At 40.3% G+C, this 25,956-nt stretch overlaps 1 protein-coding gene across 2 annotated transcripts in view; it reads right to left on the bottom strand.

The window, feature by feature from the left end:
• Nucleotides 1–25,956, bottom strand: part of PEAK1 (pseudopodium enriched atypical kinase 1) — a 76,949-nt gene that overhangs the window by 33,485 nt on the left and 17,508 nt on the right. For both annotated transcript variants that reach the window (XM_063142585.1, XM_063142584.1), the window contains exon 3: nt 1,196–4,449. In XM_063142585.1, coding sequence (XP_062998655.1) covers nt 1,196–4,338 — 3,143 coding nt within the window. In that variant the 5' untranslated portion in view covers nt 4,339–4,449. The remainder of the gene's footprint in view (nt 1–1,195; nt 4,450–25,956) is intronic.

Here is a 25,956-nt window from a genome sequence, read left to right on the forward strand (position 1 = left end):
TCATGTTCATTGATTGTTATCTTCATGATTTTAGATTTCCCAGCAAGCCTTTAGAGTGAAGGTTTTAAATTTCTTCAGTATTCCACAATTTGTGGCACAGATTCACATTAATTCAATATGTTACTTAGCCAAAAGAAGCCTAAAATCATTTCATATCTCTCTCATATGGAAACTGAAAAGGTGGCAACACTGCCTTGCAGCTAATCAAACTATAACAGTATCCTTAAAGAGTATAGACTTAATAAAGTACGCTTCACAGAATCTTCCCTCCACATCCTTAAGTAGCAATGAATGAAAGCACACACACACAAAAAGCAAAAATAGGTAACAGGAAGCCATAGGACAAGAATATGCATTTTATCATTATAATTTCATTATTATCATTAGGTTCTTAAATTCTGATTCTATTTGCATGGAGCATGATTTCTAGGAAGACATTACTTCATATTCTAGGGCTGAAATGCTATGCATGGTTACTTGGGAGTAAGCTTGGATTAAACATGTTTAGGATTGGGATATTCAATGTATTTTAGGTACTGAGCCCATACCTGGGCCCTTTGTGAGAAAGGGAATAGTATTAATACAATCAATAAAGTATTATATAAACCTCATACATAAGTCATTGGAATGTTGTGCAATATTCACCTTCTATTATGAAGCATTACAACACTCATTTTAAGATTAAATTAGTGATCCAATATCCAAAACTATTTCAGTAACACAAAGTAATTTAAATTATAATTTCCAGAGGGGTAGCCATGTTTGTTGCATCACGCACATGAACTTTAAAGACAAACATATTTATTATGGCCTAAGTATTTGGGGACTAGAGTTCACTTCATCAGTTGCATGATGTGTTAACATCTGTCCATCTGGTGAAATGGACTAATCCAAGGATGGGGAATATGTGGCCCTCCAGTTTTTGTTGAACTGCAACTTCCATTATCCTTTAGGGTAGGGCTGCTAGGAACTGCAGTCCATCATCACCTGGAGGGTCACAGGTTCCTCATCCCTGGATGAATCCAAGAAAGTTTACGTGATAATGAATTGGTTACAGCTTTAGTAAAAATGGCTGACAACTGAATTTAAAGAATGTTGCATCACATTCAATGCCACCTAATTTCTTATTTGGGGGGAAAATGGGAAACTAAATTAATCGAGTGAATAAAAGAATCCAGAATTTTTATTATTTTACCTGAGAATTTCCTTTGGAACTTGAAGTGTTGAAGAATGACTCTTCAGGTTTTCTTCTGACATCTCTGCAGACTTCTCCCTCTCTCTTCTCTCTGTTGTCACAACTTCAACTGCCGACTCCACCTCAGTCTTGTTTAGATCAGATTTTGCCTCCATCTTCGCTTGTTCGCATTTAAACATAAAAACAATAGAAGGTTTCTCACTGGAATCTGTTTTTGACTCACTAAACCAATTATGGCGTTGAACAGGAGGTGGTGGAAGCATGTGAATCACAGTCCCATCAAGACCCACCAATTTCCCCTTTTCCCTCTCTCGGTCTTCCTCATCTTCAGTCTTTCTGCGACGAAAGAAGCTCTTAAATGATATCCAGCGCTTGGGCTTTGCATCAACAGCTCGTCTACCTTCTGAATGCAATACTGATTCAGCCTCTGTTGATCTAATAGGACTCATTGGTTTTGTCCAATTGCTGAAATGTCGTTGCAGCACTTTGCTGGCATGATAAGGTGAAGATGTGGAACGGGGAGGTGGGAATGGGGGAGCCTGTTCAGTTTTGAGACTTGTATTCTGGGAAGCTGCCAGTAGCTTTGAGGACTGGGTGACTGGCAACTTTGTTGGAATTTCCTTTGGCACCATTTCTATGGATTTGATCCCCTCACTCTCAGGGCTGGACTGTGTTGTAAAGAGAGATTTGGGTCGCATTGGGATGCTCTTACCTATGTCTGCATCGGGGGGCAGAGAATACAGTTCTTCAACACTGCAAGACTTGGGCCCAGTCTGAAGTACCTCTGGGGGAGACTCTGGAGGCTGGATAGAAGCTACAATTTGTGATAGTACTATACAAGCATTTTCCCTATTGCCACTATATACCTCCTGTGTGTCTTCTATTTTGGCTGCAGGCTCTTGAAGAGTTCTTTGTATTTTTGTTGGTGAGCTGTTGCCAGAGCTTTTGGGTGAAGTCTGGCCTTTACCGAGACAGCTGTTGAATTCCTGAACCTTCTGGGCCACAGAACCCAGTCTCCTTTCGGTGCTATTAGCTAACCCTTTAGCTTGAAGTTCAGATTTGCCAGCTATATTTTCAGACACTGTGCTTTCTGTTTCTATTTCTTCATATGTGTGGCTGATGACACTTGTGGTTTTATCTTTAACAGAGAGATCTCCGCTAGTTCCTAGAAAACTTTTATAGATGGCTAAGTTGTCATATGCATTTGGATTTATTACAATAGGAACTTTGATTGCATTCTTAGAACTCCTAGCATAAGTTGGTTCATCATGAATAATAATTGGGAAGGGTGGCATGCCAGCATTGTTGTAACTATTGAATTTTATTTCAGACAAATTAGGAGATTTAACAGGGATTGTTTTTGTAGAAATATTTGTTGATGTAGGTGAAGTAGGGGCAGATTTATGGATGTTTTTCCTTACAGGTACAGAAGGTCCTGGAGTGTTGGCAATTAGTTCCATCTTAGGAATCTTTTGTCGTGGGCTTGTACTAGAAGTCCAAACTTCCTGGTATCTGACTGCACTAGATTTTTTAAGATTGGTATTTACTTGCCCGGATGACACAGAATGAGGTGCAGCATTTGTATTTACAGCATCTGGTGAATTTGGATTAGACAGGATACTTTTCATATCTAAACTTCTTGCCTGATTCTCTATACATTCATGGGTCATGACTGCTGATACATCCACTATGGTATATGGCTTGCACACAGGTTGTTCCATATTTACTACTCTATAAGGTTTTGCTTGTTCTTCCATGTGGACCAAATTTGTAGCTGCTGCTTTTGCTGGCATACCTGAAGGACTTTTGCATTCTTGCTTATCACTTTGGACAGCAATCTTGCCATCCTTCTCTTCTAGCCTAAGGGCGAGCATAGCCTTATGAGTCTCCAAAGTTTTAGTAGCATTTTGAGGGCTTTTAGTTGCATTTTTCAATTGCTGATCATCAGAAAAACCTTTATATCCTTCCTCAATTAATTTGATATCTTTAGGAGTACTAGGAGATAATCCACCATTGCAGAGTCTTTGAGAAGAACTACTGGCTGTCCCAGAGTGAGACTCTTCAGTCAGAGAGGAGTCAGGAGACATGGAATCGGAAGATACCATACTTTGCATGCTTTCTTGCCCATAAAGGATCACAGGGTCATCTCCATAACCATTCAAAATTTCATCATAGCTATCATCATAGTCTACTGCACAAAACCTTTGGAGAGACTTGTTCCTTAAAGGTACTGTGTTCCACTTTTTGTCAACACAAAATCGGACAGGTGACAGAGTATTAGCCCTGAAGTTAGCAAAGCGTGGCTGTCCTCTCATGCGAATTTCCATTGCTAGCAGCTCTTCGTCACTTTCATCCCAGCTTTCATGGTCTTCATGCATGCTGCCAAAAAACAAATCGTCCTCACTCTCGTCCCCACTGGAGAATTCTGGGTAACAGAAACGGCCGCCCTCATTACTTATTACATCAGTACTTCCACTCAGAACAACATGCTTATTTTGTGAATCTTTCATTCCATCGATCATGCAACTTGGAGGGATCTTTCTTTCCAATGACCTTTTGTAGCTATTGTTTATTCTTCCCAAAAATGCTTCCCTTGAATTAATTTCATTTCCTGATAGAGGAGATGGGGAATCCAAGCCTGCAATTTCCTTTAAAACTTCTGTCAGTCCATTATTGTTACTTGGAGTTTTAATATCATCACTACTCCTATAAGGTCTATGAACATGGCTATAACCTTCAATTTCTTCTTCTTCATTATCATCATCATCATCATCATCATCATCATTATTATTATTCAGTGGTTTTTTGTTCAAGATAGTCCTATTTTGGTTCCATGCTACAATAACTGGCTTGTTCTCACAAAGATCTTGTGAGCTGGCCTCACCACATATACCCTGTCCATCTACTGTCATCATCGTGGGTTTCACAGCTATAGTGGGTTTCTTTGCCACAGGAGGTCGAAAATTTCCTGTATTCCTAGCACGTTGGCTGGTGTTGTGGGTTGCATTGATTTTTAGATTTGTATTTAACAGTGGAGATTTTTCAGGGGGTGGAGGCAGTTGGTGTAAATTTTTTGGTTTGAAGCAGTTTTTACATTCACCAGGTTTCCAGACATGTTCAGTAAAGGCATTGCAAGCAGACATTTTCTTAGGGCTAAGCACCTGATACTGAGAAGTTGTTCAGTGCATGGTGAGATCATTCATTTGATATCAATTTGCTTGTTTATCTTGTCTGCATAATCAAATCTGCTCATCCTAAAAAAGAAGAAAAAGAAAAGAGATAAGAAACTAATCATTAGTGAGAAATGAATGCACGTACAACAACTTAGGATGTTGCTAAGGTTGAAAGGAGCAACTTCAGAATTTTTGTTAAACTTGTTACTGATTATAACAATCACTATCTTTCAGGTTAACCTACCCCACAAAGTTGTTGCAAGGACAAAATGAGGAGTGAACCTTGTATATTGCCCTGAGCTCCTTGGAGAAACAGCAAGATAAAAACATAATAAATAAAAGTATATGAAATTTTATGAAGGAATAAACCCCCACTGTAAAGATGCCGTATAACCATTGAATACATAATCCCAATAAGGTGATAGGCTTGTGAAAGAAATACGTTCCACTAAAAGTACTCATTTAGGGTTGGCATATAAATGTATCCTGCCTTAGTTGCTCAGTGTAATTAGTAGCTGCCCATTAAGAAGTCTTCAAAACGTTTTAATATTTTCTTATCAAGAATAAATTATTTCTAGATTGATGCCTTCAAATAACTTGTGGCATGTAACTCTGAAAGACACTTATTAAAAGAATTTGGGGAGGGTATGTTTAAAATATTGTCTCATGCTGCTATTTCATTATTTATCTTAAAGTTAGTATAGGCCCAAAGACAGTGAGCCTGTCTTACTCAAGATGGAAAAATCACAGTACTACTGTTGATATCTGGTCTGTTTCATTGTTACGCTTTTATGCTATATCTTAACACAGGCCCAATTCTGACACAGTGTCTTGTGAGTAGGGGAATTACTTCAAATGTAACCACATGGAGCTGTCCCATGTGTCAAGCATTTGTATGAGGGACTCTTGTGGTGCCAGTGATTTTCAACCAATCCATTGCAACCTCTCATTTTGCAGTTTGTGATCTCATGGTTATAAGTTCTGGGAATACATGGGGAGCTGCTTTTACAAATGTGCCTCAAATGAAGCAGCCTTCCGGCAGTTGTGTTTAAAGTGAATACCCATAAAGTAAGCTGCCTTAGTGAATAGTCAATACAATATTTCAAAATTAACTACACTGTTTTTGCAATAGCAAAACCCAAAGAAAAAAACAAACATCAACTTGCACGCTTCTAGAATTCAACCCAAATTATGAGAAATTTTTTGCTTCTAGTTAATTTGAATGAATGCAGAGTTGAGCAGAGAAACACCTATATAAAGACATCTATTTAGTCAAAAGACTGTTCTAAAGTTGATTTAGTGGCTGCCTCCTTGGGAACAGCTATTATGAAATGCACACATAGTCATTGCAAATTGACAACTACATTAATGAATTTGTTTTCAATATTTCCCTCCATAATATAATGGCAGTTGACCTTTATCACATTGTGGTATATAGCAAGTACAGGTAATGAAACTGGATACCTATCTGTCAATCTGCATAAATGCTATATCGCTTTATGGCAAGTGATACTGTTAATTCTAATAGGTAATAAGCCAGCACTCCTAGTAAACACCAGATGGAGCTGCAGCATAACTAGAAGAATTTCTATTACTCTTTTACAAAAGCTTGGCTCTGATGTTACATAATACCTCACAATCTTCACACTTGTAAAATAGTGCTAAAGCTTTCTCTCTATAGTGTTTCCTTTTGCTGTTATAAAATTGATAGCACTGCATAATGTGACCATCATAAATATAAATATAACTTCTGAAATTGGTTCCTCAAATTTGGTGAAATTATTACATTAAATATTTAAAGTAGTAATGAAGAGTATAAGAGAACTGATTCTGGTTATCCCCTGCTTTCAAGTAGCAGTTGCAAAGTATTTATCATTTGTTTTTATCACGTTTTGTGATTATAAGTTGCCTTAAGTGACATCTTTCTTGGTAGAAAGCCTGTCCCAAGACATTGATATCACTACTTTCTAACATTTAGGTGACAGACTAAACTGAATGAGTTAAGAAAGGAGGGCCGATCCAAAACAGTTTCAGTTTGGCGGCTCAATACTTCCTATAGGAGTCCTTTCATTAGGTGCCCTAGTTCCAAAACGGTACTGAAAAAATATTTTGTAGAGCTTTAATTTTACTGCAATTGTCAGATGCTATCCTTATAGACAAAGGAAGACACAATGAATTAAATAACCAGAAGGTTGTTTTAGAAATAGCAAGAGAAATCTGCATTTGACACGCCGATTTGTAACAGTTCCCTTTGATCACATAGCTCTTGTTGCTAAAATGGTAAAACCAGTTACAGCAATAAGCAAGCACACATCAAAATAGCCTAATGGCAAACAAGAGGAAAGCTCTTTTCTTTTGGGAATTCTCTCAAATTAGAGAATGCTCTCACTTATCAACTTGAATATGAGATGTTTTACTTATAATACATTGTACTATAAGTTGGTTGAAAATTTCAAATGAAATATCTTGTCATTAGATTATTGGACCTTGCAAAGATATTTGTTGTAGATTTTTATTAACTCTAACTAAGGAAAATGTAGGGTGCTACAAATTTGGATACAAAAAGGTGTATGAGATTGCTAAACTACACTGATGTTTTAACTTCTCCTTTTGATAATAAAGGCATCAAGGCAAAGGATAGGAGACTGCATCTGCATTATAGCTGCATGTATATACTGCCCACCCCCATACATTTACATCACACACACATATGCAAGGAACTTGAAATCTCCACCTGCTTTACAAAAAAATTCTTATGTTTGGTTCTCTTGCTGTTAACAGTCTGTCTAATAAAAGGATGCAGTCCCCCTTTTTCCTCTATGCATTTCAGGCACTATTTCGTTGTTCTAAATTTCAGGCTGTGCGCTGGCTGAATCACAATGAAGACCTCCTACACGAATACTTTATACCAACATAATCCAGTTAAAAGGAACTTAATTGGTGTGCACTATTCCCTGCAATTTCAGCATTCCAAAAATGAATAGTCTCAGTAAGTACCAGATGGTGACATGCACTAATTAATCAGGCCAACTCAATGAATGAGCCTATTAAAATGAATGCACCTATTAAACATGTGTTTTCAATGCACTCTGCTGCAAAAGCTTCCCTTTAAATGAATGCTTGATTCATTTAGTGAGTAATATAGGTGGTATTATTATTATTATTATTATTATTATTATTATTATTATTATTATTTATATAGCACCATCAATGTACATGGTGCTGTACAGAGTAAAACAGTAAATAGCAAGACTCTGCCGCATAGGCTTACAATCTAATAAAGTGTAAGTGTGTACTGAAGTCATTTGACATTGCAATACCATCAGTCCATCATCTGCCTCTATATCATTAGATACTTCATGCCAAAGCACAACTTCATGCCAAAGCACAACTTTATTTTGTTTTCCCCTTAAACTGGGCATCTTGAAAGCTTTTTCTTTCACCTGCCAGGGGGAGCTTCCCAGTATCAGCATATTCCAGCATGCTCTGCAGGCACCAAATTTCATTTCTGACAGCTCTCGGTAGAGCTAGCTAATCACTATTCACAGCAACAGGAGGCACTAGTAAGAGTGTTGCCTTTCATCAGGACTCACAGCATAAAGAGAAGCCAAACTATGTTTCATCATAGCACACACAGAACATTATGAAATGATCAATTAAGATTTACCCATTTGCATTCTAGAAAAGCAAACACCAGAGATATGTGCAAATAATAAAAGGGTGCATAAATTTAAACAGAATATCCTTGAAAAATCTCAATGTTTAATTTATACCCCATGTCTTTCATTATATGACACACTCCTGTGCTATCAACACCTGTGTGTTACCCAGGGAAGCTTTGTGAAAATTGTTTTCTGTGCTTGAAGATGCTGTTGAAACAAAAGGGTACTTGTGTTCCCCAAATTGGCCACATTCAGGCGCTCTCCAAGCTGGCTGAAAACAAGTAAAGGCAGTTGTGCTTAGCTATTCTCAGTATATTTTAATGGAGGGAAAATGCTTGCATATGTCACAAACTCATCCAGAAAATCCATGAGAGTAATATGAATATAGCATACAGTTGGTGTGGAGCCTGCTATTCATAAAATTATGGAAGTATCTTTACATTTCTATGACTAGAGCAGTCAATACTTTGAATTTAAAACATGTTATTTACACATACCACAAATAAGCAGCAAATACAAGGCAGTTATGTATTGTCAATGAAACAAGCATACAGTATACTGTATGTACCATTAAGAATCCCTCCAATGGCTTCGTTAATCAAACTGAGCTTTGATATAGCAATAAGGATGCATAAAATACTGATTTTCAGAGTCCATTAAGGGAAGTGGCAGGCATAAATCACTAGTTGTTTTTTTTAAAGAAGGAAAGCTCTCTGTTTGGATCCAGACCGTGTCACGGGGTGGATGAGCAGCTGTTTTGCATGTATAATGTTCCAGGCTTGATCCCTGATGTCTTCAGTTAAAATATCCCAGGTAGCAGGTTCCTAGAGAATAGGTCCACCTGGCATTATGGGTAACTGCAGCCAGTCTGGAGACACAAAACTCGGATGGACTAAGAGTCCTACAATATAAGGCAGCTTCATATATTCAAGAGCACCTCTTCTTGCAAAGAAAGGAAGGGCATTATAGGAGAAAGACATATGAAAGGCAGCTTGAAAGTTGGATCGTTGCTTATCATGTGTACACTTATCCCACTTTTAGGTTTTGCAGGTTTCTGCACTCTTTCAAAAACTTGTAAAGTGTCCTGGATTTTTAAGAAACAGGTTATTTTGCTTTAGTGGACTTGCTGGGAAGACAATTGAGAAAATGCTAACCCACCTCTCTTAAAACTGTATGTCTTATTATGAAATGCAAATGCCAAACTTTAATGATAATTAAGAATTTGAAAATGTAAAAAAGTAGTAGTTATTGTATTAAATAGAAGACAATGCAGAGACACAAGCAAGTTCACAATGAATGCTGTACAACAGACAAAAAAATAATGGTCAAGTTGACCTGGATGGTATCCAAAGTGAAAACACTGAGTTAAAGCCCTATCAGGCCAAAAAGTTATTTGAGTAATGATCAAGTGTGAGACTGTATTATTCCAGGTTAAAAGTGTATTTAAAGTTTTTTTGCTTATCAATTAATGAGCAAATAATAGTGTATACTTTACATCAAAAAGCTTGATATACAGATGTCTAGAAGAATTTATAGACAAATTTAATTGACAAATTTTGATCGAGTTATCTTCTCAAAGGTACAATTCAAAACTGATTGTAACTGAATGAGATCTCTCCGTTTTAAGATATTATGATTAGAAGTCTAAGAACAAAAAGTGTTCTTAGGCTGGGGTTCTAGGGTGCCTCTATGAGTGGTGCTCCCTGTGGATCAGTTGCCAGTTATATTTGGAGTTCATCATGTTGCTGTGGCTGCAGTAACTGTGAGAGACACATGGTAAGTGTGGAGAATGACTAGGATGAGTGAGGGAGTTGCAAAGTGAGGAGTTGGTCCTACAAAGTAGGAGCAAGATATCTGATTTCACCCTCAGAGGTACATCCAGTGATCAGGATCTCTTTGAATTCCTCTAGAGAAGCCCATTCATGACCAAGTGCTGAGCCATGGAACAGTTGCTTTAAGTGTCTTCAAAATCAGAAATGGTGCTTAAGCGTAACTGGAGATGCCGCAACTAGTGAGCACCAAGATAGACATATTCCATTATTTTTCTTTCCCTTCTTTTCTTCAGGTTCTATAGAGACTGAGGGCTGCTTAATCCTGGACATTTATGCCCGATGAGCCAGGTCAACATGCTTGCCTGATCTTGAACTACCTCCATGGCAAGTTCTGGAAGTGACATTGGTACTGAGTCCTCAGATACCAAGATACTGAGAACAGTGTCTTAGCCAGGCTAGAGGCGATAACCATAATCATAACTTGAGTGACAAATTGGGAGGCGGGGAAGAGAATCAGGAGTAAGGGTGGCATTCAAGGACTGGTATTAAGAAAGGGGGTGGCCCATCACCAGCTCTCTCCCCACCCACTTTTGGCTTCATCCCTACCCATTGTCAACTAAGTCACACTCACCACTGTTATGTGCCCCCTTCCCAAAGAAATTTTCCTTGAGGGAACTGCAGCCCTCAACACAATAAAGTTTTCCCACCCTTGGTATTGCACACACACACACACACACACACACACACACACACACACACACACACTTCAAGTTGTTATATTAAGGCTCTTCTGAAAGGAAGAGGATAGAAATCCTTTGCTTTCACTGCACCCATTGTAGATTCATACCAATGCTATTTCCTTCTACATAAAAAAATCAGTAATGAAATGTTAATGTACATTTTTAAAATGACGAAATCAATAGAAGGGTACCTCTCAAGGGCAGAAAGCCAAAAACACAGAATATACGAGAGAGATTGAAAGAGACAAGAACTGATGTTACACGTACAAAAGAATCACACCAGTACTGGATCAATGAGAACATTACATTAGACAAGGGAAAAATGAATTTGATTCCAGTGAAGAGAGCAAGTGTCAATCTGTTTAAAATACTTACAGTATATCTTTATGCAATTAGTCCTACAAACTACAGGTATTAAACTTCTGTAAAGATTCTAATATGGGGCAGAATACTCAACACAGCCATATAAATTTGCAACAGAGTTAAGTTTTATAATTACTTGCACCCGTTCTGACTTGGATGCTGCCACTGGTGTAGTTCTAGATGGGGTGTGTGTGTCTAAAATGCCTTGTCTGATCCAAGTTGATGGAATCAATTTCTATTGATTTCATCTGATGATATAAACAAGGTGCATGGTGTGGCTTGCTCTACAATTTGCATGCTTGACCATTGTTCCTTTTGGCTTATTAAACCTTGCCATGAGAATCTGGGGCCTTGAATTTCTCCATCAATATGCATTTTGATCAAAATGCTGTATGCATCTTTCTTTGAAAGAGGCTGTAATTTGATTAAGGCCTCCTTGTGAGAGGGAGTGGTCCTGGGCCACCTAAAATAGGATTGCACTCCCCCTAAAAGATCAAGTGTGCAGTCTGGGAATCCTCCTGGACTCTGAGCTAGCTGGGGAAGCCCAGGTGGCTGCTGTGTCCAGGAGTGAATTTTACCTGCTTAGGCTGGTACGCCAGCTGCGGCCCTATCTGGAGGAGGAGGATGTTGCTTCAGTTATACACTCTAGTCACGTCCATTCTAAATGCACTGTCTGGGGGGCTTTCTCTGAAGATGGTTCAGAAACTTCAGTTGGTACAGAATGTAGCTGCCTGAATATTGGTGGGGCGAGGCAATTTGATCACATAATGCCTATACTGCACCAGCTGCACTGGTTAAAAGTGTGATTCCAAGCCCAATTCAAAGTGCTGGTTTTATTCTTGGCTTTTATTGGTTTTACTGCTATTTTATTACGTTTTCATTGCTTTTACTATTGTAATTGTTTTAAAGTATTTTATTGTTGTAAGCCACCTTGTGAGGGCTTCTACCCTGAAAGTCGAACAAGAAATGTTTTAAATAAATAAATAAATTATCCTAGACCCATCATTTTCACTTGAGGGTCAGGTGGCCTCGGTGGCACTGAATGTTTTCTACTAGCTTTGGCTGGTGGCTCAGCTATGCCCCAATCTGGACAAAGTTACTTGACAGATACGGTACTGTGTTTAAAGCTGTCTTGTCCAACCCTATTTTTGTACCCTCTTTTCCTGCCTATGATCATTAGTCTTCCAGTCCTATTATTTCCAGTTCTCCTGCTCTCTTACACAACTCCACCCACACTCTTTTATGACTGGACCCTGTGCCCCCTTCACTGCTATTTTTAGTTATCAGATTGTTCCCCTCCTAGAACCCAATACTCACTTGTGTGCTTAACCAGACATATGCTGAATATAACCTATTAAGCATCTCATCACTGGAAGAAAGGAGCCAATATGACTTCTGATTTACAATATTGTCAGAAAGAAGCACTCATACCCCGGGCTGGAATGTGTCTGGCTAGTTTCTATAGCAACTGGATACACATAATTTTTATTCTTAACACAATATTTACTGCTTCCATTTATACATTTTTTAAAAAAATATTCATTGTATGGTTGGGAACGGGGATTGTTGTGCCTTTGTCAGTGCTGAGTATCTATCAGTGGTTGCCTTCATTAGCTTCACTGGAAATGAAGTCTGATGGGTTTTTTTTAAAACCCTCTCTGAAGTAGGATTATTCCCCCATCCACAATAAACTGTTCATAAGATGATGCAGGGTCGGGGAGGGAAGAAGATATGTTCATTAGAAAACAAAATATACAGTTCTTAAAAGCAAAGTTACAGGAATGAGTTAGTCCCTCTTTTTCAGACACAACACTAAACCATAGCATTACAATAACAAAAGCCAAACCTCTCCCTGGGCTAGCGTAGTCCTGCTTCTCCTCTGGCATGACCACAAAGAGCTCAGAAGCTTTTGCTCCCAACTTATCACCCAATAAATTTAGATTAACCACAGCATGCCATGTCTGTCCCAACCTACAAAATGTAGTTAACTTTGGTTAGTGTCAACAAGCCAATTTCAAGCCAAAGTTTATGAAATAGGCTTGTTTTTCACTAACCAAAGTTCAGATTAACCAGTTTGGAATTCAGATGATATGCTAAACTGCAGCTATATGAAAATAAAAACTTTGGATCCTGTCTTCACAGCAGTGACAGACTGGGGCGTGGCAGGTGGAGGGCCCCAGAAGTGGGGAGGCTAGGCTTATTCTCATAATGCTAAACCACTCTGACACTCATAGTCCTGAGTCCTCTCACTGCTGCTACTATTAGTAATTTGGGGTATTTCAAGGAACTCCTTTAGGTTTCTAGCTGTTATGGTTTCTGGTGAAGCTGGGAAAGCAAACCAGCTGTGTCACGAAGGCTCAGAAATTGTTAAACAAATTGATTGTGGGTGCATGGTTCTTGTTTTTTTTTTTTTTTAACCTACAATATATGTCTATGCATATCTTTCATTCTGAAAAAAATCCAATGTTTTCTACTCCTGATTCTTCCCACAATGCTGTTTGGGAGGGCAAGTGCAAATCACAGTTTGACAGTTTAGACATAACAGCCAACAATAGTTTGCAATAAAGAAACTAATTGAATTGCCTGTGAGAGGAAGAAAGAAACACCATCTTTCATTGTTTGGAGGACTGGGGATGTTGCATCTGAATTAACTGCATGTCCTTAACTAACCTTTAACATACTTCGATCCTTTAAAATGTCTTTGAAATTTAGCCTAATACTTGCTACAATCCATCAGTATAGAAGTGAAATGATGCAATCAAACTTTGTTAAGTAGCTTGGGATCTATTTATCTAAGACTGTGTTCGCAGTTTGGGGGTGCTCCTGGATCCGTTGCTCCAAATGACAGCTCAGATAAATGCGACGGTCAGGAGTGCCTACTATCAGCTTCGGCTGATACGCCAGCTGCACCCCTTCTTAGACTCAGAAGACCTAAAGACGGTTGTGCACACGCTGGTAACCTCAAGGCTCGACTTCTGCAATGCGCTCTACATAGGGCTACCATTGTACCTCGTTCGGAAACTTCAACTAGTTCAAAATATGGCAGCCAGGTTGGTCACCGGTAGATCTAGGGATGAGCATATTACCCCAACATTAAAATCACTCCACTGGCTGCCGATTAGTTTCCAGGCAAAGTACAAAGTGTTGGTCATTACCTTTAAAGCCCTAAATGGTTTGGGTCCAGGTTACCTGCGGGATCGCCTTCTCCCATACAGTCCGCCCCGCACACTCAGGTCCTCTGGGGAGAACTTACTTCAGTCAGCCAAGACTAGGCTGACATCAGTTTCCCAGAGGACCTTTTCTTCTGTTGCTCTTGGATTATGGAACGGCCTGCCGGAGGAGATTCGTAGTATTAACTCCCTCTGTGATTTTAAGGCAGCTTTGAAGACTAGCCTTTTCCGGCAGGCCTACCCAGATTAATGTAAAATCAATAATTTTTTTAAAATGTGTTGATTCCTGCACTAATGTTGTTCCCCGCCTCGATCCAAACGGAGAGGCGGGTAAGAAATAAATAAAATTATTATTATTATTATTATTATTATTATTATTATTATTGAAAGGTTTAGACAAATGAACATATAATTTACACATTGTTCACTATGAAGAAATTAACCTATTACCAGTTAAAGAAAATGTACTGAAAGGCACCCACTAGTTCCATGTATAACGTTAATACCAAATCTCCATCCACACGATTCACCTTCTCCACCAGCATGTTTTGGAGATCCTTCCTCATCCTGCTTAGCAAATCATAGCTGGAGCTGCTTGTAGATAAATTCAACCTTAGAAAATATCAACAGACAATTTCCTTTCAGAGGTAAAAACTACCAAAATGAAGAGTAGTCACTCCTCTGCTCTCAGGAACAAATCTCCTCCCCTTCCATAACCACAGTCAAAAGAAATGTTACCACTAACCTCAAACACTGTTTCAGATTCTAGCTTAATGAGAAACCTGGTTAGCATTAACTGTTAAAATCTATCAAAATTTTCCTTAACTACAGTTAAGGTGGGAAGGGGGATTTGCTCCTGGGAGGGGAGACAGTGCAAAGTGTCTAGCTTACAATCTCTTAGTCACTATTAAGAGGTAGACAATTTTATATCTGTGTTTTAAACAAATGTTGAAAAGCAAATACCCAAATACACAAGCCAGAAAAGAACTCTTATCTTTCACTGGACCAACATGTGGTGGTATAGTAGTATATAAGTGTTTAGTTTACACCAGAAGTGTACAACATCCAGGGACTGGGGGTACATCCTCCTCCCTAGAGACCACCAGGGGCCAAATCTCACCCCTGCCAAAATTGCCACTTCTAGGAGTGGGATTCTGCTCCCAATAAGGCGCATGCTTCCCATGAGTCTTATTTGCTTGAAAAAACATTTTTAGCTGCTGTGGTAAATTTGATGGGTGGCAGGTTTTGATTGGATCCAATAACCAATCACTGTCACAGGTTTCAATCCCCCTCCCCGACCATGAACTCATCATTGTAAGGTAAAGCCTCTCTCAGTATCAGCCCCTCATCTACAATATGTGATTAATAAAAGTAACAGGGTTGTTGATATAAAGATTTGCAAATACAAAAATAGTGCCATAGAAATGCAAATCATCACCACACAACCACCATGATAAAGGTTACATCCTCTTAAAATAATTAGCAATTTCCCTTCCTTTCGAAAAATCTATATTATTGTAACTGAATATAAATTTAGAAGTTGTACTACTCATTTCGTTTTCACTGAGTGAGTCAAGTGGAAAAAATGTGTTCACCAGCAGAGAACCCACCCAATCAAATATGTATCCAAACCAAATTATTCCTTCCCATGCAACACCCTCCAGTTGTTCTCAAGAGAAAAAAATAACATTCACCCAAATAGTAGCTTTTTGTATTTCCTGCCCAACCTATACAATGCTTCTTCAGCTGAGAAAATTCTGCCCAAATGGTACACCCTGACCCTTCCCAAACCCTGGAGGAACCCCTCCCACACAGCATCATCTAGCACTTCAGCCAGAACGAACAACTACTTTCACATGAAAATCTTACTCAGCCAAGAGAATCCCCTGAAATAGCTTCCTTTGCCTTTTACTGCTATTAACTTTTAGTAGAATGCCAGCATCTAGTTTGAACAATCATGCCAACTAGATAAAAAGAATACTTCTTCCATGTGATGTTTTACAGATGGACCAACTGCCATTTTTATAAGTACAAAGCAATCTTTATGACAGTTGCCACAATGCATTCTCTGTGCTTTGGAGTATATAAAAATAAGATCTTTTGTGGTTGGAGTACTGACAGTGTGTCAACTGCGCTGGGATTCACATACATTTGAAAGTTTCCATATGAAGGTTGTCATGTTGCCCAATACAAGCCCAAAATTCAGAGCAATATCACCTCAATGTGACATAGGAATTCATAGGAAGTTGCCTTATTTTGAGCTGGTTTGTACAACATTACAGCCCACCATGGGTTAATTTACCCATGGGGCTGTTGCATTATGCTGGGCTTGCCATGGGTTGTTGTGTCATGCAAACCCAGGTGGCATGGGTTGTTTAAGGGTTCAACAACCCTCAAATAGGCCATTGTTCCATCTAGCTCAGAATTGTTTACATCAGAGTGGGGAACCTCAGGCCCAGGACCTAAACCGAGACCTCCTGGTGTGTGTGTGAGTGGGTGCGCGCGTGCAAGCTCAGACCTCCTGGGTCCGCCAGATGGCCATGTCCCCTTCCCTTGGCACTAACCTTTTCCTCCCAGCCACCAAATGTTGGAGGTTTTTCCCTTGGACTCTGTGCAGTATTTCCCCCATTCTAAAAGGCTTAGTTATTGCCAGTAAGAGCTTTAAGCTACAACATGCTGATATTTTTGGTCTGATTTCTTTTGTCTTTGGCCGTCTGTAATTTTAGCCCCATCCACTACTGGAAAGAGGCCTCCACGAGCTTTTCCAAAATTGAATTCTGCCCAGAGGCTAAAAGAAGTTCTCCACCTTTGGTTTTAAACTGACTGGGAAAGCCTCACACAGGAGGCTTTCCCAGCCCTAACTGAAGATGCCAGGAATTACATGCACAAGATGTAGTGATGGCCACCCATTTAAATGGCTTTAAAAGGGGGTTGGATAATTTCTTGGAGGCAAAGGCTATCAATGGCTACTAGCCCTGACGGTTATGTGCTATCTCCAGTATTCGATGCAGTAAGCCTGTGTGCACCAGTTGCTGGGGAACATGGGTGGGAGGGTGCTGTTGCACCATGTCCTGCCTTGTTGGTCCCTGGCCGACGGCTGGTTGGACACTGTGTGAACAGAGTGCTGGACTAGATGGACCCTTGGTTTGATCCAGCAGGGCACTTCTGATGTTCTTATGAATTGAACCTAGGACTTTTTGCAGAGATGAGAGACTTAATCCTTCGCTCCCCAGCTATGGGTCTAAGAAAAACTAGTGCAAAATGGAGTTTTTACTTCCTAATTCTAATAGCAAAATGGGGGTCTGATTTTCTTGTAAGCTTAAGCCATAATAAAATTGTTAGCCTTTTCAGGCATTTCAAGACACCTTGTTGTTTTTGATGCAAAGGTCCTGTCAGACCTGGTTCCCCAGAAACACCAGCAACCAAAGGCTTGTTAAGAAAAAGCAAACTCCTTTATTACAATAGGACACCAACACAAGCACCCCACCAGGGTCCATGGATCAAAGTTCCAATAAACTCTGACAGTCCAAGCAGAAGCCAGAATCAGGGTCTTAAAGTCCAGTGGTATATTCAAAGACAAGGTTCAAAACATGGGATTCAAGGCGTGCAATAGTTTAAGGTTCCAGAATAGTCCAAGGAAAGGAGTGTCTGGTACCAGCAACTATGTACCTCAGATACCTCTTTTGCCTCTGCGCAGCTTTTATGCGGGGGGCAGGGTGACTAGAGATCTATCCCTAAGGGAAAGCTTAGCCTGGAGTTGAAAACTCCATCAGCTGCATGTTTTCCCTTTTGCCTTTTCAGTCACAGATGTTGCCTAGGAGACAGCCTTGGGCATGCCTTATCCTCGGCCATGTCTGCCTCTTGGCTGCTTATCAAAGAACGTTCCTCAGTTGTTTTCCCCACCCCCATTTTTTTCCTGATTTTTCTTTTTTGACTGATCCAGGAACTTCAGCCTCAACACACCAATCAATGTCTAGCAATTGTGGTTGACTGGATGAGAACAGTGCGAAAAAAATACCCAGTTGGGGATCCTGATGGCCTGGAACGAGAGTGTGTGTGTGTGTGTGTGTGTGTGTGTGTGTGTGTGTGTGTGTGTCTCCTTGTTGATGCTATTAGTCCATCTGTTGTAGAATCATAGAATAGCAGAGTTGGAACGGGCCTACAAGGCCATGGAGTCCAACCCCCTGCTCAATGCAGGAATCCACCCTAAAGCATCCCCGACAGATGCTTGTCCAGCTGCCTCTTGAAGGCCTCTAGTGTGGGAGAGCCCACAACCTCCCTAGGTAACTGATTCCATTGTCGCACTGCTCTAACAGTCAGGAAGTTTTTCCTGATGTCCAGCTGGAATCTGGCTTCCTTTAACTTGAGCCCATTATTCCGTGTCCTGCACTCTGGGAGGATCGAGAAGAGATCTTGGCCCTCCTCTGTGTGACAACCTTTTAAGTATTTGAAGAGTGCTATCATGTCTCCCCTCAATCTTCTCTTCAGCAGGCTAAACATGCCCAGTTCCTTCAGTCTCTCTTAATAGGGCTTTGTTTCCAGACCCCTGATCATCCTGGTTGCCCTCCTCTGAACATGCCCCAGCTTGTCTGCGTCCTTCTTGAATTGTGGAGCCCAGAACTGGACGCAATACTCTAGATGAGGCCTAACCAGGGCCGAATAGAGAGGAACCAGTACCTCATGTGATTTGGAAGCTATACTTCTATTAATGCAGCCCAAAATAGCATTGGCCTTTCTTGCAGCCATATCGCACTGTTGGCTCATATTCAGCTTGCAATCTACAACAATTCCAAGATCCTTCTCGTTTGTAGTATTGCTGAGCCAAGTATCCCCCATCTTGTAACTGTGCCTTTGGTTTCTATTCCCTAAATGTAGAACTTGGCATTTATCCCTATTAAATTTCATCCTGTTGTTTTCAGCCCAGCACTCCAGCCTATCAAGATCACTTTGAAGTCTGTTTCTGTCTTCCAGGGTATTAGCTATCCCACCCAATTTGGTGTCATCTGCAAATTTGATCAGCATTCACTGCACCTCGTTGTCCAAATCATTAATAAAAATGTTGAAGAGCACTGGGCCCAGGACTGAGCCCTGCGGTACCCCACTCGTTGCTTCTCCCCAGTTTGAGAAGGTTCCATTGATAAGTACTCTTTGAGTCCGATTCTGTAGCCAACTGTGAATCCACCTAATAGTTGTTCCATCTAGCCCACTTTTAGCTAGTTTGTTAATCAGAATGTCATGTGGTACTTTGTCAAAAGCTTTGCTGAAGTCAAGATATATGACGTCCACAGCGTTCCCACGGTCCACAAGGGAGGTTACCTTATCAAAAAATGAGATCAAATTTGTCTGACAGGACTTGTTCTTGACAAATCCATGTTGGCTTCTAGTGATCACCGCATTGATTTCAAGGTGTTTACAGATTGACTTCTTTATAATCTGCTCCAGAATTTTCCCAGGGATGGATGTCAGACTGACTGGTCTGTAGTTCCCAGGTTCCTCCTTTTTGCCCTTTTTGAAGATAGGGACAACGTTAGCCCTCCTCCAGTCGTCCGGCACCTCACCCGTCTTCCATGATTTTGCAAAGATAATAGACAAAGGTTCTGAGAGTTCTTCCGCTAGCTCCTTCATTACTCTAGGATGCAGTTCATCGGGCCCTGGAGATTTGAACTCATTCAAGGAAATTAGGTGTTCTTTGACCATTTGTTTGTCAATCTCAAACTGTAATCCTGCCCCCTCAACTTCTGCTTCACTTTTTCCAGGGGGGTCATAGACCTGCTTTTGGGAGAAGACTGAGGCAAAGTAGGAATTGAGCACTTCAGCCTTTTCTTTGTCGTCTGTTATCAATTTGCCATCCTCATTAAGCAGTTGAACCACCATTTCTTTCCTCTGTCTTTTACTAATCACACATCTGAAGAAAGCCTTTTTATTGCTTTTAGCATCCCTCGCTAATCTCAGCTCATTCACAGCTTTAGCCTTCCTGACACCATTTCGGCACTTCTGCGCCACTTGTCTGTACTCTTCTTTTATAGCCTGGCCTTCCTTCCACTTCCTATATGTATCCCTTTTTGTTTTCAGGTCATCTCTAAGCTTTTTGTGGAGCCATATTGGTTTCCTCTGTTGTCTTCTATCTTTTCTCCTTGTTGGAATTGTTTGTAACTGTGCCTTTAAAATTTCATTTTTTAGATACTCCCACCCATCCTGCACTCCTTTTCTCATTAGGCTCATTTGCCATGGGACCTTACTTATCATAGTTCTGAGTTTATTAAAATCAGCTTTCCTAAAATCCAGAGTACGTGTATGGCTACACTCAACTTTTGTCTCCTTCATAATCAAGAATTCAAGAATGATGTGGTCACTTTCCCCCAGAGTTCCCGTAACTGCCACTTTATCCACTAAGTCATCCTTATTGGTCAATATCAAGTCAAGGATTGCCGATCCTCTAGTTCCTTCTTCCACTTTCTGTAGGAGAAAGTTATCAACCCACACATGTCAGGAATTTCTTGGAAGGGCCACTTTTGGCAGTATTGGTCTCCCAACAGATAAGTCCCCCATCACTACTACATCACACTTCCTTGAAACATTGGCAATTTGTTTCTCAAAAGTTTCATCCTCGTCTTCTCCTTGATTGGGTTGTCGGTAGTAGACTCCGATTATCATGTTCTTTTTATTCCTTGCCCCATTTATTTTAATCCAGATGCTCTCGATGGGGCTCTCAGTCTGATCTGCCTGTATTTCTGTGCAGGGATAGGTATTTTTAACATATAGTGCAACTCCACCTCCCTTTCTATTTCTTCTGTTCTTTTTGAACAAGTTATATCCTTCAATTGCTATATTCCAGTCATGGGAGTCATCCCACCAAGTTTCAGTTATACCTATCAAGTCATATTTGCCTTCATGTAATAAGAGTTCAAGTTCGTTCTGTTTGTTTCCCATGCTCTGTGCATTAGTATATAGACATCGAAGACCATGTATTTTATAGTCTGGCTTTTTTCCTACATTGTTGCGGACATATTTTGGGGCACTATTGGAGCTGTTCTCTGTACTGAGGTGCCTTGGCCTTCATCCCTTGTTGCCTCGAGGTTTACGTCTCCGCCCCCATAGATTCAGTTTAAAGCCCTCCTGATCAAGTTCTTCATGCTGTGGCCGAACACATTCTTTCCAGCCCTTGTGAGGTGCAACCCATCCCTTGCCAGCAGTCCATGTTCCAAGTAGCGTAGCCCGTGGTCCCAGAATCCAAAATTCTCACGTCGGCACCACCTTCGTAGCCAGTCGTTCATCCGGAGTATTTTTCTTTCCCTTTCTAATCCTCTTCCAAGAACCGGGAGGATGGATGAGAAAACTACCTGGGCCCCAAAGTTCTTCAGTTTCCTTCCCAGAGCTTCAAAGTCTGAAATGATTTCTTCGTAGCTCTGCTTGGCGACATCATTTGTTCCCACATGGATGAGAAGAAAGGGGTATGTGTCCGTGGACTTTATGAGTTTCGGTAACCCTTCAGTCACATCTCTAATCTGTGCTCCAGGGAGACAGCACACCTGGCGAGACCATGGGTCTTCACGACATACTTGGGTTTCAATCCCACGCAGCAGGGGGTCTCCCCCAATGACTACTCTTCTCTTCTTCTTGGTTGACCTACCTTCTGCCTCTTGTTCATTGTTGCATGGTGTCTCCTGTACTTCTTCCTCTGCAAACTGTCCTTCAGACTCATCCTCCAGAAGCTGAAAGCTGAAAGCAGTTGCTTAACTCTAATGGTTCCACCGGTGCAGAATGCCTTCTAGTTCTTCTGCTCCTGTCACTCTTTTCCAGAGAGTTTCCTCTTCATTGGCTTCCCTCCCCTCAGCATACTCCACTTCTGCTTCAGCTGGCTGTTGCTCTTCAATCTCATGTGCTTCTTGTTGCTGTTGCAGTTCCACTGTTCGGTCTAAGAACTCCTCGTCTTCTCTTATTCTTTGGAGGGGTGGACACTCGCCGCTAAAGTCCTCTCACTTTTTCTTCCAAAAGTGCCACCAGCTTGCACTTGTTGCAGGTATACGCCATGTTGAGCTCAGGCAGAAACACGAACATTGCACACCCTTTGCAGGTCACCACCTCTAGGGACTCCTTTCCATCCATATTGTCTATTTCTGCTTTGTTTTTTCCTTTCTGATTATAGTGGAATTGCCTTTACTTTGTCCTGTCCTCTCTGAAGGTACACAACTATATGAGTATGTCTTAAGGGAAAATAAGATTTTTTTGGGGGGTTACCTTATTTTAATTATTTCTAAATAAATAGTCACCGTATAATAACTCTCAGGGTGTAGTACAATAAAACACAAATAAAACTGTCTTGATATCTTGCTTGTGACTTAAAAGCAGTTGGTCTTTGAAACAGGATGCTGGACTAGCTTGACCTTTGGTCAACTCCAGCAGGAGTCTTATGTTCAGGGATCAGATCCTTCCAGAGAAAGGATCTGTGCGAAGGGTGTGTGTGTGTGGAGGGTGGTTGGGGGGTGGGGAGAGAAAGAGTGGGCCTGTTCATAAGACACCTTAAACCATGGCTTTAACCATGGTGGTTAAACCAGAAAGCCAGGCTGTGTTCAGAAGACACCTAAAACCACAGCTTTAATCATGGTGAATAAAGCAAAAAGCCTTATTCACAGTGGTTAAAGCCATGGTTTAAGGTGTCTTCTGAACACAGCCTGGCTTTCTGGTTTAACCACCATGGTTAAAGCCATGGTTTAAGGTGTCTTATGAATGGGCCCAGTGAGTGAGCGTGTTGATACTTATGATCTGGAAGTCTGTATGTCTGCCTTCTGAGTGAGTAGGTGACTAGGCAAATCACACTGTACATGCTCAAGTTCTAATTGCTTTGCTCATCCCACATTTAGGCTTTAGCCTTCAAAACTGGTTCTGGGACTTAGTCCTGGCTCAAATTAAGTTGATGGGGATATAGGAGATAACAAATAATCCTTTCAGGAGTCTGGACGTGATGAGGAGCCAAATATTTTAGTCCTACTGTGCACTAGATTTTATGAAGAACAGTAACTGGTTAGGTTGCTCTCTTACTCTCAGTGCATTGGGACAGTGGAGGTCATGCAGATGGAAGCAGTTGTAGTAGCTCTGCAGTAAGAATGCCTTCCTTGGCGTCCCCACATGCACCACACTATTAAAGCTGGGCTCTGTTCCCAGGGCACAGACTTCACTCCTTTGCCACTAGGTTTTACCATCTACCTGGGCGTACTCTTACAAGTGGATCCTGTGCTACAGGTTGAGGTTCCAGGTGGGCTGCAGCTTTTGACTAGTTGAGGACCACCAACTTGCTAATAGCTGTATGTTTTGTATACATCCATACAGGGAGATGAAGCAGTAGTCTTTAAAAACAACTTTTTGAGATCACTGTGGCATTGAATTTGCAAAAGCTGAGATACAGAGGCCACTAACATTTAATCTAGGCCTTCTGTTTCTAAATGCATTTTTGAAATGTTACAAGATGTACCTCACTTAACTACATGCCTTTTCACATCAATAAAAAGTAAACAGAAAAGAACTTTGTCTATTGGGTGGTATATACTGTAAATATAATTAATGAAATGTTTTAAATCAAATATAATATTTTATTCAGTTAAATGTATTTTTTTTTAAAAGTCACATGGGGGCAGGGGCAAAGTTGCAAAGGAAATAAGAATTAGTTTTAAAATGACATAACATTTGTTCTTAACCTTCCTAGACTGTTTTCTGTAGCAACCATATTTCAATTTCCCCAGTTTTTTTTTATTTGTTCTAGATGAACAGTAAAAGCAAATGGGAGAGAAACAAAAGCCTAAAGCATTTTGAGAAAATCAGATACACAAGTCTAAGAATTCTAGTTTTTGTGTTGAGTAAAAGTGGAACAAAACAGAGCCCAAGCTGGAGTACACATCCTTCAAGCAATGTTGGCTAATTAACTGACTTTCCAACATTATAAAGAAAACAAAAAACAAAACAGAGCCCTGATAACTGACCAAAGTTCCCCTTTTCTCATAAACTTAAGCAGGGAAAAGGTAGCTTACATAGCACAGTATAAAAGAACAAAGCACTAGAGCTCTAGTCAGGAACAGTATTTTCAAGGAAGGCCACAGGGGCCCACCTACCCTCTCCAAAGTGAACTACCACCAAGACCCTCTTACTTCTGGGTTACGTGGGGAGGGCAGCTTAAGGGTCTGGATCTGATCCTGGAGTTCTCAGTTACTGAACACCTACACCAGACTCTCGCACTACTCTTCAGTCATTATAGGCTCCTAACAGGCAAGAAATTTCCCATCTTTAAGTCCTATCAACACTTTAAACAACTAGCCTGCAGAATTTTGAGATAGGAAGATGCACAAGTCTACAAGTTCTAGTACTTCTGTTGCTATTTGGGAGTGGGGTGTTCCCTTAAGAATATTTCTGCACTTGATCAGTGAGCTATTCAGAATAACCAGCTAATGAGTTAACGTATATGTTTTGCATGAGACTGCAAGTCAGAGACAGCATGGGAGATACTGTTCCCACAGAACAAAGGACAACTAAATCCTAAACAAATCCATCATATTCAGATTCTGCAAAACCATTCCTAAGCAACTGTCAACAATGGTACACCAGCTTCAGAAGCAAAATTCTATGAAGTAAAAGGGTGACTCTCACAAAAGGATTTCTAATATGCTATTCCCACAGCAACTTGATAAATCAAGATCTCTTATAGGAAGAGGAAGGCTCACACAGGACACACAGTCCTATTAGTAAACTGATATAATGCTCTGGGAATTTTTTGTCCATTAACGTTATGCTCATGATTACAGAGGAGCTTTTAGCTGCTTGTGAATAATTTATGCAGAATGATAATGAACAAAGAAATGTGTAGGATACATTCAAAAATTCTTTTAAGCCTATGCCTTAAAATAAGTATAATCAGACATATGTTAATATAAGCCATTGTTATGTATTATTTATCATAGCATTTTCATAGTTTATTGCTGGCATTTCCATTTTAATAATTGTTTATATTACAATAATACACAGAAGACTATAAACAAAGAAGCAAGTGTCAGTCTTGCATAACAAAGATGTCAGTACTAAAGGCAGCAGTAGCCTGGTGACGCCAACTTTTATGGGATTTGGTATCAAGTTAGGTTAAATGTGATTTTATTTTTCATCCACCATTAACTATGAAATGCCTTCGTTAAACTTGTTTCCCACAGAAGTCAATTTAAAGTACTAGACTATAAGGAGGAAAAACTATAGGCGTGTTGTTGTTGGCATATTCTGTGGTGGGAACTAGAGACGCTATGGCAGCCTCCGAGATCCTGTGATAAACAGTAGCTCCACAACAAATCCTCCTCTCTTCCTCATAATGCCGAGTGATACAAAAGGTGTGACATGACACTATCGTTTTGAGAGTTTCTCTGCTCTACTCCACATGACTGCCACTTTTGGGACAGGAAACCTGTGTGATGACATTGCCTCACACATTTAGCATCATTAGAAATTATCCAGGCCAGGGTAGTGCGGGTGGTGGTGGTGGTAAGACACATGGGAGTGCTGTTTTACCACCCAAATGTGGCAGATGTAAAGTTTAGCTTGAGCCTATCTATATGGCTTCATTATTTGTGACCAATTGCAGTCCTAAACCAATTTAACTGAGGAAAACTGAACTCAGAGGATGAAGGAAGTTTCCATTAAATTTTATACAAGTAGTTTGAACTCAGAATGCAAAACAGGGAAGCTGGAATAGTATATTTTGCTGAACGTGGTTACTAGCATAGAGAAAAGGAGGAATTCCTTGAAATCTTATAGTTACTCTGAAAAGCAGTATCTCTTTATAGTTTAAGGCAGAGGTCCTGCAAGCCCCGGCCAAGTCAGGCTGCTCCTTCTCATGGCTGCGGGAAGGGAC

The sequence above is a fragment of the Elgaria multicarinata genome, chromosome 16 (assembly GCF_023053635.1).
Source record: "Elgaria multicarinata webbii isolate HBS135686 ecotype San Diego chromosome 16, rElgMul1.1.pri, whole genome shotgun sequence".
In the NCBI taxonomy this organism is placed as follows: Eukaryota; Metazoa; Chordata; class Lepidosauria; order Squamata; family Anguidae; genus Elgaria; species Elgaria multicarinata.